The 17,337-nt window shown below is 44.8% G+C and overlaps 1 protein-coding gene across 1 annotated transcript in view; it reads right to left on the minus strand.

The window, feature by feature from the left end:
* Positions 1–1,865: 1,865 nt before the first annotated feature.
* Positions 1,866–17,337, minus strand: part of LOC106584557 (calcium-dependent secretion activator 2) — a 91,664-nt gene continuing 76,192 nt past the window's right edge. Inside the window, exons 3-4 of the mRNA XM_082968255.1 lie at positions 2,282–2,614; positions 1,866–1,889 (exon numbers count right to left, since the gene is read on the minus strand). Of these exons, the coding sequence (XP_082824381.1) occupies positions 1,866–1,889; positions 2,282–2,614 (357 nt within the window). The remainder of the gene's footprint in view (positions 1,890–2,281; positions 2,615–17,337) is intronic.

The raw sequence follows: 17,337 nt of genomic DNA on the forward strand, positions 1-17,337 counted from the left end.
AAGAAAGTAAAAGTGCAATATGTGCCATGTAAGAAAGCTAACGTTTAAGTTCCTTGCTCAGAACATGAGAACATATGAAAGCTGGTGGTTCCTTTTAACATGAGTCTTCAATATTCGCAGGTAAGAAGTTTTAGGTTGTAGTTATTATAGGAATTATAGGACTATTTCTCTCTATACGATTTGTATTTCATATACCTTTGACTATTGGATGTTCTTATAGGCACTTTAGTATTGCCAGTGTAACAGTATAGCTTCCGTCCCTCTCCTCGCTCCAACCTGGGCTCGAACCAGGAACACATCGACAACAGCCACCCTCGAAGCAGCGTTACCCATGCAGAGCAAGTGACATTTGAAACGCTATTAGCGTGCACCCCGCTATCTAGCTAGCCATTTCACATGGGTTACCCCAGCCTAATCTTGGGAGTTGATAGGCTTGAAGTCATAAACAGCGCAATGCTTGAAGCATTGCGAAGAGCTGCTGGCAAAATGCACGCAAGTGCTGTTTGAATGAATGCTTACGAGCCTGCTGGTGCCTACCATCACTCAGTCAGACTGCTCTATCAAATCATAGACTTAATTATAACATAACACACAGAAATACGAGCCTTAGGTCATTAATATGGTCCAATCCGGAAACTATCACGTTTATTCTTTCAGTGAAATACGGAACCGTTCCGTATTTTATCTAACGGGTGGCATCCATAAGTCTAAATATTCCTGTTAGATTGCACAACCTTCAATGTTATGTCATAATTACGTAAAATTCTGGCAAATTAGTTCGCAACGAGCCAGGCGGCCCAAACTGTTGCATATACCCTGACTCTGCGTGCAATGAACGCAAGAGAAGTGACACAATTTCACCTGGTTAATATTGCCTGCTAACCTGGATTTATTTTAGCTAAATATGCAGGTTTAAAAATATATACTTCTGTGTATTGATTTTAAGAAAGGCATTGATGTTTATGGTTAGGTACATTCGTGCAACGATTGTGCTTTTTTCGCAAATGCGCTTTTGTTAAATCATCGAAGTCGGCTGTCTTTGTTAATGCAGGGTTGCCAGATCAATAGCTGGGAGAGCCTAATCAATGGGTCTTCATGATTTGTCTTTCCTGAAAGAGGATGTTTAACATCTCGCTCGCTCACACACTCACTCACACACTCACTCACTGTCTTTTATACAGGCAAGGCCAAGGTGCAGGGGTCAAGAGTCCATCAGCCATGAGATTGTGCTAAGAAGTATACCCCAATACATTGTTCAAGGATCATCTCCTCTCCATCTACTAACCATTAATGGACAATACACAAAACTGATCCAAGACCTGCTCTAACAAGCACTGTGTTATCTGCTAAGTGATCAGCAAAAATGGCATTGGTGAATAGCATAAAAGGAACAATGAGCCAGAAGGTTGCTATGGAGATGAGCCAATTGTCTGGTGTCTGCAAGTCTCATTATTGTGGGAACACCATTAGCTTCTATAGACATTAGGACTGACAAGAACAGGCCTTATTCAAATTTACGGGAGGAATCAGGTCTAATTGAGTTCTTCACACAGCACATTATCTTAATGGGTGGCAATGTAATAATGAACAATACATTAGCACACATTCTTTTGAAATAATTCTGAGGACAAACTTTCTATTCATCAACCAGCTAGGAAGTGGGATTGAAGTAATTTAATGGTTCCTGTGATTAGCCTCCCATTTTCAAGTCAAAAGAAGCTTCTCTACTCCCAGTACTAGTAACAATGGCATTTATTTCAAAATACGCCTTCAGATGAATAAGCCTAAATGGTTTACAGTTTACAAATGACAGTAACCACTGATCACACCAACATACGCTTACTAGTTACAGCCACCGCTTACTACTAATTGGTGCCATGGAAGACCCCCTGGAAAAAGGTGAAGGGGAGGGAGTACACCCTTGCCTTAGTTGACAAGGCCATGGTGAGGGAGATCACACTGATTAAAAAGTCTCATCAGCCAATGACCTTTAAGATACGCATTCAAAGAGACCTGTGATTAGCTGGAGCCACCTGAGTTAAGGAAAGTGATCAAGGAAAGGACATTAGACTCACGGTTTCTGTTCCAATATCCCCGCTAGTATACCACATTGGGCATATTGCATCTTGATGATACAATGTATCCTAACATTAATAGTTTTGTGGTTACCTAGGCAGCACTTCAAACAATCTAGAAATTGATAACAATTAAATGTTATGTAGAGGGCAAAAAAGTGTGTGCGCATGTGTTTGTGTGTACGTGTATGTGATCCAATTCTCACCTGACAGGCATTGTACAGCAGCTGGTGCTCAAACTTCTTGATGCCCAGAATCAGCTGGAACATCTCGTACAGCTGCTCCTTACTGAGTATCAACTCGGACACGGCACTGAGGTGCATCCTCTGGGGCTGGCGTCGTAGGTCCTCATCCCCTCTGTAGATGGCGTCGTACTTGGCGATCCAGGAGCTCAGCACTGTCTCTTTGCTCAGGCCGTCGATCTCGGGCAAGCTGCGCACCCGGCGCTCAATGTTCTTCTTGAAGACGTCACGGAAGTCGCAGGCCGAGCAGCCGCCACTCTGCACCATCCTGGACACCCGCTCACTGTTCAGAAAACCCTGCACAGGAGGAAACCAGAGAGTGTAAGGATCTAGAAGTAAGCAAGACTAATGTAGCGCTGCTAAGTTAATGTAGCTATTTAACCCTTTATACTGGTACCCATATATGGGTTGAAAATGGCAGAGTTGGGCACTGATAAATGCCTAAATTGGAACACAGTGGCTTTACAGTAACATGCTATACTTGATGTCAGAACTCTGGCTCTGCACTTCATAGTGCTGTATGGGTTTTGACTGACAGCCATTTTGAACTTGAGCGAGACAAGCAGTTGCTCCCATCCATCACGCTAATTGGGCAACTTTTGCTACTTTTTTATGTCTGAGTGAGGGAAATGCTGTAAATTAAGAGGACTCTATGTCTTTTGAAAGATGAGATGTTAAGGATTATAATACCGTTTTGAGTCCAAATGTGCACTTTACATTTCCATATCATAAAACTCATGTTATATAGTGTCAACGTTTATAATCACTATGTTTGATGTACAGTTACAAGATGACATGAGGTCATACCGTGGGTTGTTCTGAACAGAATGAGCCTGTTTATCCATTGTGAAGAACATTTGCCGCTGCACATGAACACACTCATGACTCCTTTCTATGCGCACCAAAATGATGATCCATTTCCCTGAAATGCATTGTGAAAGCCTAAACACCCTTAACTTAGCTAGTCATGCTGGCAATAGAACAGGCTTTCAAATGATGCCCACCTAACCCAGATTGCGATTTATAATGGACCATTTTTGGATTGCATAAACAACAACAGTAACTGTGTGATGGCAGGGATGCTGGTTTGTGTTCCAAACAAAATAATTACAAGTGTGTTCACTGTAGTTCCTCAACGGCACCACTAGCAGAACAAAAAAAAGCACTTTATAGTTGAAGGCTCTTCTTTGAGTCATAAAAATGAATTGAAATGACTTAGGAACTGTGTACACTTTGGAGAGGTGTGTGACCACTTGGAGACACCAGTTAGTCCTCTCACTCAAACCCTTGTCATTTTTATTGTCTTATGTTGCACTTACAGCACATTTTCCAGGAATATTCATATCATGTTACTAATGTATCCTGAGTATTTTCAGTACACTAAATGTAAAAAATCAACAGTGTAAAGTTTGGATTCCATCTTGTGTCAGGTGAACTGTTGTGGCCTCAACTTTGGTCTAATAATTTTCCCATAACCTCCTAACTGTTCCCTTTCAATTGCTACCATGGTTATGCATATGCTTTTCATATTGCTTCTGTAAGAAACATTTCAATTTATCCCTATCAATATATAGGCCAATTTGTTGCCATTGTTGCACTTTGTTATACTCCCTGATAACCATACCAATGACCATTACTCCAATGGTGCATGACTCCAGAGTGTGACCTCCACTGTTCCCCGGGCGCCGAAGACGTGGATATTGATGAAGGTGGCTCCGCACCTCTTTGATTCAGAGGGGTTGGGTTAAATGTGGAAGACATCTCAGTTAAATCCATTCAGTTCTACAACTGACTAGGTATCCCCTTTCCGTGTTGCATTTCTGAGAAACAGTATTTTCTTGCATCCCACTATGTACACGAGATACAAACATAAAAATAATAAATGTTGATATATAATACAAAAATAACTTAATATGGAACACAAGTAGATCAAGAAATTAAACAATAAAACAGTGTTGATTGATTTAGCTCAGGGTAATCTCCTTACATGGGCTCCAGTGGTATTAAACATGCAGGTTTTCTGTCCAGCTCAGGGCAGGCAGAAGATGTTTCTTCCTCAGGGCTTTAACTGCAGACTCACTCGGATTCTGTCTGCTGGTAGTCATGACGGTACATGAAGTTCATGTTTTAAGGCTCACTCAAGGGTCTCGTCTGGATGTAGCCATTAGGGGAGGCTAATCTGTATTTATTATGGACCCCCATTAGCTGCTGCCAAGGCGGGTTGTACTGGCCTCTCTGACTCTTCACATGGTGTATGAGTGATATAACCCAGGCCCTGTGTGTCCCCAGGCACTGTCATTTGTTGACTTCTGCAATTGTAAAAGCCTTGGGTTCATGCATGTTAACATCAGAAGCCTCCTCCCTAAGTTTACTTTATTCACTGCTTTAGCACACTCCGCCAACCCTGATGTCCTAGCCGTGTCTGAATCCCAATTTAGGAAGGCCAACAAAAATTCAGATTTTTCCATCCCCAATTACAAAATTTTCCATCAAGACAGAACTGCTAAAGGGGGCGGAATTGCAATCTACTGTAGAGATAGCCTGCAGAGTTCTGTCATACTATCCAGGTCTATGCCAAAACAGTTCGAGCTTCTATTTTTAAAGATCCATCTCTCCAGAAATAAGTCCCTCACTGTTATTGTTATAGACCCCCCTAAGCTCCCAGCTGTGCCCTGGACACCATATGTGAATTGATTGCCCCCCATACATCGTCAGAGTTTCTACTGCTAGGTGACCTAAATTGGGATATGCTTAACACCGCGGCCATCCTACAATCTAAACTAGATGCCCTCGATCTCACAAAAATTATCAAGGAACCTAGCAGGTACAACCCCAAATCCGTAAACATGAGCACCCTCAGATATCATCCTGACCAACTTGACCTCTAAATACACCTCTGCTGTTTTCAACCACAATCTCAGTGATCACTGCCTCATTGCCTGCGTCCGTAATGGGTTCGCGGTCCAACGACCACCCCTCATCACTGTCAAACGCTCCCTAAAACAATTCAGCAAGCAGGCCTTTCTAAATCGACCTGGCCCGGGTATCCTGGAAGGATATTGACCTCATCCCGTCAGTAGAGGATGCCTGGTTGCTCTTTAAAAGTGCTTTCCTCACCATCTTAAATAAGCATACCCCTTTCAAAAAATGTAAAACTTAGAACAGATATAGCCCTTGGTTCACTCCAGATTTGACTGCCCTTGACCAGCACAAAAACACCCTGTGGCGTACTGCACTAGTATCGAATAGTCCCCTCGATATGCAACGTTTCAGGGAAGTCAGGAACCAATACAGTCAGTTTGAAAACGCTAGCCTTTGCTTTCCTAACTGAAATTTGCATCCTGGGGCACTAATTCCAAAAAGTTTTGGGACACTGAAGTCCATTGAGAATAAGAGTACCTCCTCCCAGATGCCCACTGCACTGAGACTAGGAAACACTGTCACCACTGATAAATCCACAATAATCGAGGATTTCAATAAACATTTCTCTACGGCTGGCCATGCTTTCCACCTGGCTACCCCAACCCCGGCCAACATCTCAGCACCCCCCGCAGCAACTGGCCCAAGCCCCCCCCCCCCCCAAGGACCTCAGACAGGGCCAAAGGTTCACCTTCCAACAGGACAACAACCCTAAGCACACAGCCAAGACAACGCAGGAGTGGCTTCGGGACAAGTCTCAATGTTCTTGAGTGGCCCAGCCAGAGCCCGGACTTGAACCCGATCGAACATCTCTGGACAGACCAGAAAATAGCTGTGCAGCAACGTTCCCCATCCAACCTGACAGAGCTTGAAAGGATCTGCAGAGAAGAATGGGAGAAACCTCTCAAATACAGGTGTGCCAAGCTTGTAGCATCATACCCAAGAAGACTTGAGGCTGTAATCGCTGCCAAAGTAAAGGGTCTGAATACTTATGTAAATGTGATCGTTTTTTATTTTTAATACATTTGCAAAAAAGTCTAAACTTATTTTTGCGTTGTAATTCGGGGGTATTGTGTGTAAATCGATGTGGGAAAAAACTATTTTAAATCAATTTTAGAATAAGCTATAAAAGGTGGTAAAATGTGGGAAAAGTGAAGGAGTCTGAATACTTTCCAAATGCACTGTAATGCTCATATCTACCTCAAATGCAGTTGATAGTCAGTGTCTGGAGAGAGACACTGACTAACATACAGACAAACATAGGAGCTTGTGTTGACAATGCGCATTACCGACTTTGTTTGATTCCGTTTCGGGAGGGATGGCTATGGCATCCCTTTGTTTGATTCCGTTTCAGAGGGACGGCTACGGCATCTCTGTTTGATTCCGTTTCAGAGGGACGGCTACGGCATCTCTGTTTGATTCCGTTTCAGAGGGACGGCTACGGCATCTCTTTGTTTGATTCCGTTTCAGAGGGACGGCTACGGCATCTCTTTGTTTGATTCCGTTTCAGAGGGACGGCTACGGCATCTCTTTGTTTGATTCCGTTTCAGAGGGACGGCTACGGCATCTCTTTGTTTGATTCCGTTTCAGAGGGACGGCTACGGCATCTCTGTTTGATTCCGTTTCAGAGGGACGGCTACAGCATCTCTTTGTTTGATTCCGTTTCAGAGGGACGGCTACAGCATCTCTGTTTGATTCTGTTTCAGAGGGACGGCTACGGCATCTCTTTGTTTGATTCCGTTTCAGAGGGACGGCTACGGCATCTCTGTTTGATTCCGTTTCAGAGGGACGGCATCTCTTTGTTTGATTCTGTTTCAGAGGGACGGCTACGGCATCTCTGTTTGATTCTGTTTCAGAGGGACGGCTACGGCATCTCTGTTTGATTCTGTTTCAGAGGGACGGCTACGGCATCTCTGTTTGATTCTGTTTCAGAGGGACGGCTACGGCATCTCTTTGTTTGATTCCGTTACGGAGGTACGGCATCTCTTTGTTTGATTCCGTTACGGAGGGACGGCATCTCTTTGTTTGATTCCGTTACGGAGGGACGGCATCTCTTTGTTTGATTCCGTTACGGAGGGACGGCATCTCTTTGTTTGATTCCGTTACGGAGGGACGGCATCTCTTTGTTTGATTCCGTTACGGAGGGACGGCATCTCTTTGTTTGATTCCGTTACGGAGGGACGGCATCTCTTTGTTTGATTCCGTTACGGAGGGACGGCATCTCTTTGTTTGATTCCGTTACGGAGGGTCAGCTAAGGCATCTCTTTGTTTGATTCCGTTTCAGAGGGTCAGCTAAGGCATCTCTTTGTTTGATTCCGTTTCAGAGGGTCAGCTAAGGCATCTCTTTGTTTGATTCTGTTTCGGAGGGTCAGCTAAGGCATCTCAGTGAACATAGAGCTACCAGAGTGGAAACAGCAGATGGAGATGAATCGCAGCTCCTCGTGGGGAGTAAAGGTGCAGAACAAAAGCACTTTGCGTTGGTAAAACACAAACCAACAAAACAAATGTGTTTGTGTCGAGAGAAAAGCCATTTCCTGAGCCGGAGTGAGATTTCAGCATGGGGGGAAGGGGGGGGGGCTGCCTAATCTCAAGGACAAGTTCCTCTGAAATGCAGTCAGGAAGAGAGCCAGGCTTCAGGAAGATAAATGGAGTTAACTGGTTAAAGGTGGGTAGATGAAGGTGCCACTGGCATGGACTGCTAAAGGGGGTAATCTGGCTAACAAAAGCCAAGACAAGTTCCTTTATTTGAATCGCAGTTAGGCGAAAGAAACAACAGTCCACCACATGAAGAGGGATGGCAAACTGCCAAACAGGAGACACACATTTTGCTAGACAAAGAGGGAGGAGGTAGGCTAACAGATGTGAGTGTCACTAGCAGATACGTTTGCTCGTGACTGATTGGTTTAAATTCAAGCTTATTTTGTGAGCCTGGTGCGATGCAGAGCTAGGCAACGAGGTGAGTTTGGCTAATTGTTCAGTGATTCTTAGACGGCTGTGGGGGGACTTATGTCAACGTACACCGAGTATAGAAAACATTAAGAATGCCTGCTCTTTCCAAAACAGACTGACCAGGAGAATCCAGGTGAAAGCTATGAAGGGGAGGAAACAGGTTAAAGAAGGATTTTTAGCTGTGTGCGCCATTCAGAGGGTGAAAGGGCAAGACAAAAAATGTAAGTGCCTTTGAACAGGGTATGGTAGTAGGTGCCAGGCTCAACAGTTTGTGTCATGAACTGCAACACCGCTGGGCTTTTCACGCTCAACAGTTTCCATGTGTCAAGAATGGTCCACCACCCAATAGACATCCAGCCAAATGACGCAACTGTGGGAAGTATTGGCGTCAACATGGGCCACTTTTGACACCTTGTAGAGTCCATGCTCAGACAAATTGAGGCTGTTCGGAGGGTAAAAAGGGGGATGCAACTCAATATTAGGAAGGTGTTCCTAATGTTTGGTATACTCAGTGTACATTATGTCAAGCCTCAATTCCAAGGGGTGTAAAACCGAGTGTCTAAAGGTTTTCAATCTTCCCGTGTACTTGATTGATTAGTTGGAACTCCCCTCACCTCGTTGTCTTGGGTCTTAAATTGGACACAAAGGAAATAAAAACCAGTAGACACACGGCCGTCCAGGAAATACGTTTCAGACTCCTGCTTCTTCTCCACCAGAAAACCAGTTTAAAATCAGAAAATTATATCATTGTGATGCTAGGCGACATGGACAAAAATATAAAGATTGACTGAATTGATGCAGTAATGATAAATAGAATGATATGTTTATAACAATATACATCAGTTTATTATTATTATACTATAAACTACTACTGGTTTAATGGTTGTAGCCATCAATTGTCCCAATGACTATCACCCATTAGCAAACTTATTTCATTTCAAACTTCACATTTCTCTAGTATAGGCTACTTATCGTAATGAGCGATATCAGAAAAATGCCTGCGATAAGTGATCGGTATGGTCGGTGTTGATCATTTTAGGTATATCATCTCAGCACTACATGTGCCATACTGTGCCATATTTTACCCGCTTGGAAGAAGGTGCCAATAATAGTCAACCATTATAACCCTTCAATGTGCATATTATGTAGTGTACATAAATGGAAGCACTACAAAACTATTCCATGGTTCAGTGACTTATGAAGCAGCTTACTGATAAGACACTCGTTATCTTGATATAGTGTTCGAGACAATAGTCTTGTTCACCTAGGATACGAAGATAATGTGTGTGTGTGTGTGTGTGTGTTGCTAACATCAATGAAGCAGACCCCTTTCTTCCTCGTTAATGCAGCCCAACCCCAAGTCAACACGCTCCTTTATCACAGCGGCAGGCTGAGCACCCAGGAAACAGTTGGATTTAGGGCAGGGGGCATCCTGAAAGGTCACCCCTGTCATGGTCATGGTCCTTGAAAAGACTCAACCAGCAGAGCCTTGCCAAGCCTACTATCCCTCCCTCCCTTCCGGCCCCACCCATGGATCCCTGGTCGATGAGACTAACCGCTAAACCCAGCTCCACATTCAAACCACTTAGCTCCGCATCTGGGAGAGACGCATCCATAAGTATCTCTAAGAGAGATCAACCAGTAGAGTTGGAGGAATTCCAGAAGAGGGAGATGTTGTTTACACATAATTGAAATTGACCTAAATGTGATCTCATTAACCGGAAATACTGTACACTAAGTGGACAAAACATTAGGCACACCTTCCTAATATTGAGTTGCACCCCTTTTGTCCTCAGAACAGCCTTAATTCGTTGGAGCATGGACTCTACAAGGTGTCAAGGGATGCTGGCCCATGTTTGGCAAATCTGACCACAATTCTATCCTCCTGATTCCTGCTTACAAGAAAACATTAAAGCAGGAAGCACCAGTGACTCGGTCTATAAAAAAAAGTGTTCAGATGAAACAGATGCTAAACTACAGCACTGCATTGCTAGCACAGACTGGAATATGTTCCAGGATTCTTCCGATGGCAGTGAGGAGTACACCACATCAGTCAGGCATTTCTAAATCGATTTGGCCCGGGTATCCTGGAAGGATATTGACCTCATCCCATCAGTAGAGGATGCCTGGTTGCTCTTCAAAAGTGTTTTTCTCACCATCTTAAATAAGCATGCCCGATTAAAAAAAATGTAGAACTAAGAACAGATTTAGCCCTTGGTTCAGCACAAAAACATCCTGTGGCGTTCTGTAATAGCATCGAATAGCCCCCGCGATATGCAACTTTTCAGGGAAGTCAGGAACCAATATACTCAGTCATTTAGGAAAACTAAGGCAAGCTTTTTCAACATACACACTGAGCTAAAGGGTAGAGCTGCCGCTTTCAGGGAGCGGGACTCTAACCCGGAAGCTTACAGTGAGGGAAAAAAGTATTTGATCCCCTGCTGATTTTGTACGTTTGCCCACTGACAAAGAAATGATCAGTCTATATTTTTAATGGTAGGTTTATTTGAACAGTGAGAGACAGAATAACAACAAAAAAATCCATACAAACATGTCAAAAATGGTAGAAATTGATGAGCATTTTAATGAGGGAAATAAGTATTTGACCCCTCTGCAAAACATGACTTAGTACTTGGTGGCAAAACCCTTGTTGGCAATCACAGAGGTCAGACGTTTCTTGTAGTTGGCCACCAGGATTGCAAACATCTCAGGAGGGATTTTGTCCCACTCCTCTTTGCAGATCTTCTCCAAGTCATTAAGGTTTCGAGGCTGACGTTTGGCAACTCGGACCTTCAACTCCCTCCACAGCCAGGCTAGGCCACTCCAGGACCTTAATGTGCTTCTTCTTGAGCCACTCCTTTGTTGCCTTGGCTGTGTGTTTTGGGTCATTGTCATGCTGGAATACCCATCCACGACCCATTTTCAATGCCCTGGCTGAGGGAAGGAGGTTCTCACCCAAGATTTGATGATACATGGCCCCGTCCATCGTCCCTTTGATGCGGTGAAGTTGTCCTGTACCCTTAGCAGAAAAACACCCCCAAAGCATAATGTTTCCACCTCCACGTTTGACGGTGGGGATGGTGTTCTTGGGGTCATAGGCAGCATTCCTCCTCCTCCTCCAAACACGGCGAGTTGAGTTGATGCCAAAGAGCTCCATTTTGGTCTCATCTGACCACAACACTTTCACCCAGTTGTCCTCTGAATCATTCAGAAGTTCATTGGCAAACTTCAGACGGGCATGTATATGTGCTTTCTTGAGCAGGGGGACCTTGCGGGCGCTGCAGGATTTCAGTCCTTCACGGCGTAGTGTGTTACCAATTGTTTTCTTGGTGACTATGGTACCAGCTGCCTTGAGATCATTGACAAGATCCTCCCTTGTAGTTCTGGGCTGATTCCTCACCGTTCTCATGATCATTGCAACTCCACGAGGTGAGATCTTGCATGGAGCCCCAGGCCGAGGGAGATTGACAGTTCTTTTGTGTTTCTTCCATTTGCGAATAATCGCACCAACTGTTGTCACCTTCTCACCAAGCTGATAGGCGATGGTCTTGTAGCCCATTTCAGCCTTGTGTAGGTCTACAATCTTGTCCCTGACATCCTTGGAGAGCTCTTTGGTCTTGGCCATGGTGGAGAGTTTGGAATCTGATTGATTGATTGCTTGCTTCTGTGGACAGGTGTCTTTTATACAGGTAACAAACTGAGATTAGGAGCACTCCCTTTAAGAGTGTGCTCCTAATCTCAGCTCGATACCTGTATAAAAGACACCTGGGAGCCAGAAATCGTTCTGATTGAGAGGGGGTCAAATACTTATTTCCCTCATTAAAATGAAAATCAATTTATGACATGCGTTTTTCTGGATTTTTTGTTGTTATTCTGTCTCTCACTGTTCAAATAAACCTACCATTAAAATTATAGACGGAGCATTTCTTTGTCAGTGGGCAAACGTACAAAACCAGCAGGGGATCAAATACTTTTTTCCCTCACTGTATAAGAATTCCCGCTATGCCCTCCGACGAGCCATCAAACAGGCAAAGCGTCAATACAGAACTAAGATTGAATCGTACTACACCGGCTCCGACACTCGTCGGATGTGGCAGGGCTTGCAAACTATTACAGACTACAAAGGGAAGCACAGCCGAGAGTTGCCCAGTGACATGAGCCTACCAGACAAGCTAAATAACGTCTATGTTCGCTTTGAGGCAAGTCACACTGAAACATGCATGAAAGCATCAGCTGTTCCAAATGACTGTGTGATCACACTCTCAGCAGCCGATGTAAGACCTTTAAACAGGTCAACATTCACAAGGCTGCTGGGCCAGACGGATTACCAGGACATGTACTTTGAGCATGCTCTGACCAACTGGCAAGTGTCTTCACTGACATTTTCAACCTCTCCCTGTCTGAGTCTGTAATACCAACATGTTTCAAGCAGACCACCATAGTCCCTGTGCCAAAGACCACTAAAGTAACCTGCCGAAAATGACTACCGACCCTCACGTCTGTAGCTATGAAGTACTTTGAACAGCTGGTCATGGCTCACATCAACACCATCATCCCAGAAACCCTAGACCCACTCCAATTTGCATACCGCACCAACAGATCCACAGATGATGCAATCTCTATTGCACTCCACACTGCCCTTTCACACATGGACAAAAGGAACACCTATGTGAGAATGCTATTCATTGACTATAGCTCAGCGTTCAACACCATAGTGCCCTCAAAGCTCATCACTAAGCTCAGGACCCTGGGACTAAACACCTCCCTCTGCAACTGTATCCTGGACTTCCTGACGGGCCACCCCTAGGTGGTAAGGGTAGGTAACAACACATCCGCCATGCTGAACCTCAACACAGGGGCCCATCAGGGGTGCATGCTCAGTCCCCTCCTGTACTCCCTGTTCACTCATGACTGCACGGCCAGGCACGACTCCAACACCATCATTAACTTTCCAATGACACAACAGTGGTAGGCCTGATCACCGACAACGATGAGACAGCCTATAGGGAAGAGGTCAGAGACCTGACCGTGTGGTGCAAGGACAACAACCTCTCCCTCAACCTGATCAAGACAAAGGAGGTGATCGTGGACTACAGGAAAAGGAGGACCGAGCACACCCCCATTCTCATTGATGGGGCAGTAGTGGAGCAGGTTGAGAGCTTCAAGTTCCTTGGCGTCCACATCAACAACAAACTAACATGGTCCAAGCACACCAAGACAGTCGTGAAGAGGGCACGACAAAACCTATTCCTCCTCAGGAGACTGAAAAGATTTGGCATGGGTCCTCAGATCCTCAAAAGGTTTTACAGTGGCACCATCGAGAGCATCCTGACGGGTTGCATCACTGCCTGGTATGGCAACTGCTTGGCCTCCGACCGCAAGGCACTAAAGAGGGTAGTGCGTACGGCCCAGTACATCACCAGGGCCAAGCTTCCTGCCATCCAGGACCTCTATACCAGGCGGTGCCAGAGGAAGGCCCTAAAAATGATCAAATGGCTACCCAGACTATTCACATTGCCCTGCCCCCCCCCTCTGGAATGCTGCTGCTACTCTGTTATTATCTATGCATAGTCACTTTAATAACTCTACCTACATGTACATATTACCTCGACACCGGTGCCCCCGCACATTGACTCTACCGGTACCCCCTGTATATAGCCACGCTGTTGTTATTTACTGCTGCTCTTTAATGATTTGTTATTCTTATCTCTTAATTTTTTTGGTGGTATTTTCTTAAAACTGCATTGTTGGTTAAGGGCTTGTAAGTAAGCATTTCACTGTAAAGTCTACACCTGTTGTATTTGGCGCATGTGACAAATACAATTTGATGTTGACTCCAATGCATCCAACAGTTATGTCCAGTTGGCTGGATGTCCTTTGGGGTGTTGACCATTCTTGATACACACGGGAAACTGTTGAACGTGAAAAACTCAGCAGCGTTGCAGTTCTTTTGATGTTGACTCCAATGCGTCCAACAGTTGTGTCCAGTTGGCTGGATGTCCTTTGGGGTGTTGACCATTCTTGATACACACGGGAAACTGTTGAACGTGAAAAACTCAGCAGCGTTGCAGTTCTTAACACACTCAAACTACCATACCCCGTTTAAAAAGGCACTTAAATATTTTTTCTTGCACATTCACCCTGTACATGGCAGACATTCGCAATCCATGTCTGTTTGTTTCAAGGCTTAAAAACCCTTCTTTAACCTATTTCCTCCCCTTCATCTACAGTACACTGATGGAAGTGGATTCAACAAGTGACATCAATAAGGGATAAAAGCGCTCACCTGGATTCACCTGGTCAGTCTCATGGAAAGACCAGCTCAACCCGAAAACCAAATTACTTCAGCTCTACTCAGGTTGCACATTTTGGGGAATATTCAGAGGTGGAAACTTTCTGTGGGAATTAACAGGAATATATGGGAATTAACTGAAATATATGCAAATTAACATTAATACAATTTAAATGTAGATGTTTTATGCATTGGATAAATTTACCATATCATACGGAGACAGAAACAAACCTTTCACCTTATCATAAGTAGACATAATTGCAAATTATTAAATAACTCCAATAGAAATAATAAAAAAAACAGTTATGAATGGAACTCTAATTAAATGAGTTGATTCGTCACATGGAATGTTTTCACTGAACAACAAAAGCGAATATTAAATGATCCTCAATGATCCATCACATCTCACAAAAATGTTATCAACATACATCTGTAAAATGATAGTCTAGAAACTAAAGCTTTGGTTGTCTTCCTCTCAGGCTTCCATGTCTTCTCCCTGGACCTCCTCAATGTCCACCTCATGAACATCAGACTCTGAGGCCTCATCTTCACTGTCACTTTCCAACCTTGTTGAGGATGGCTCAGGCTCAAAAAGCCTCAAATTTGCCTGGATGGCCATCAATTGTCCAACCCTTGTATTGGTCAGCCTGCTGTGTGCTTTGGTGTGTGTGTGTTCCCCAAACAAGGACCAGTTGCGCTCTGAGGGGCTGATGTTGGTGGGATTTGGCGGATGGAGGCAACAGGGGAAAGAGCCTCAGATCCACAAAGTCCATTCCAACACGTGGCTGATGAGATATGTTGGCGCGACATCCATGCATCGCTATCCCAAAGCCCGTGCTTGGAAGTGCACTTGGCCAGACTGCCAAGAACCTTGCCCTCATCCAGGCCAAGGTGGCGAGACGCGGTAGTGATGTCACCATAGGCCTTGTTGATCTCTGCACCAGACAAGATGCTCTTGCCAGCATACTTTGGGGTCCAACATGTATGCTGGGGCGTGTATGGGCTTCAGGCAGAAGTCTTCACGCTTTTTGATGCATTTCAGAACTGCAGTTTCCTCTGCTTGGAGCAACAGTGAAGTGGGCAGGGCAGTACGGATTTCTTCTCTTACATCTGCAAGCAGAGTCTGAACATCAGACAGGATGGCATTGTCTCCCTCAATCCGTGCAATGGCTACTGCTATAGGTTTCAGGAGTTTCAGGCTGCTTACCACTCTCTTCTAAAATACATCATCCAGGAGGATCCTCTTGATGGGGCTGTCCATGTCGACAGACTGATATGGCCATTTGGAGGCACCAAGATGGCGTAGCAGTCAGATGTCTTTGTCCTGTCGTGTCCCTTGTATATATCTTTTTACATCCTTTTCTTCGCATATCTTTTAAAAATATTTTCCTAAACCTTAACTTCTAAATACTCTCCTGCAACCCGCCTCACCCAATGTGGCGTGGATCTGTTTTTTTTTCTAAAGTATTTCTATTTACTTCGGATCTGGAATCCCTCAACTGAAGCTAGCCAGCTAACTACCTACCAGCTATCAGTCATCAAACCATTGCTAGCGGTCATCAGCTAACCTTTAGCTCGGAAAGCTCTCGCCAGTTCGAAACAACGTGACTTTGAGTCACGTTGTTCGAACTATAATAATATAATAGGTCCGGGAAAAAAATAAATATATATATATCCCTGGATTCCTACCGCAAACTCTGAACATTTTCAACTGGATCTTCGCAACTAGCTAACCGCAATCCCATGTGACTACTCCTGGCTAGCGTTTCCATCCCGGAGCAAGCACCAATTAGCCTGAAGCTAGCTCGGCCAGGGCTCCTGTGCTACCACCGAAACCCACTCCTGGGCTACAATATCCGGACCCCTTCTACTGCCGGTACGGGGCACGGAACCCTGCCTATCCTCTACGACTGGAATAGTGACATAATCTGCCCGAGGATTCCAACAGGCCCCCCAGGCACAACGTCCGCTGAAGGCCCATTCTGCTAACTGGCCTGCTAGCTATCTAGAGCTACTTGGAACCCTACTAATTCCACGACTGGTCTATTGACGTCACCGCACGAAGAGGCAAAAACAGACTTACCCCCATCGCGACATCCCCCAAAGGCTGACTTGCTAGCCCCGGTCTGCCTACTGCTTGCTTGCTAACCCGGTCTGCTAACTGCTAGCTTGCCAGCCCCGGTCTGCTAATTGCTAGCTTGTTTAGCCCCGGCCTACTAACTGTTAGCATCGGCCTGCTAACTGTCTGAATCGCCGTGTCCCCAGTCAGCCCAACCAATCACTGAACCCATATGTTCACTTGGCTACGCATGCCTCTCTCTAATATCAATATGCCTGGTCCATTACTGTCCTGGTTAGTGATCACTGTCTTATTTCACTGTAGAGCCTCTAGCCCTGCTCAACATGTCTTAACCAACCATGTTGTTCCACCTCCTACATATGGGATGACATCACCTGGTTTAAACGTCTCTAGAGACTATATCTCTCTCATCATTACTCAATGCCTAGGTTTACCTCCAATGTACTCACATCCTACCTTACCTTTGCCTGTACACTATGCCTTGAATCTATGCTATCGTGCCCAGAAACCTGCTCCTTTCACTCTCTGTTCCAAACGTGCTAGACGGCCAGTTCGTATAGCCTTTAGCCGTAACCTTATCCTACTTCTCCTCTGTTCCTCTGGTGATGTGGAGGTTAATCCAGGTCCTGCAGTGCCTAGCTCCACTCCCACTCCCCAGGTGCTCTCATTTGTTGACTTCTGTAACCGTAAAAGCCTTGGTTTCATGCATGTTAACATTAGAAGCCTACTCACTAAGTTTGTTTTACTCACTGCTTTAGCACACCCTGCCGACCCGGATGT

The sequence above is a fragment of the Salmo salar genome, chromosome 23 (assembly GCF_965601325.2).
Source record: "Salmo salar chromosome 23, fSalSal1, whole genome shotgun sequence".
NCBI classification, from domain to species: Eukaryota; Metazoa; Chordata; class Actinopteri; order Salmoniformes; family Salmonidae; genus Salmo; species Salmo salar.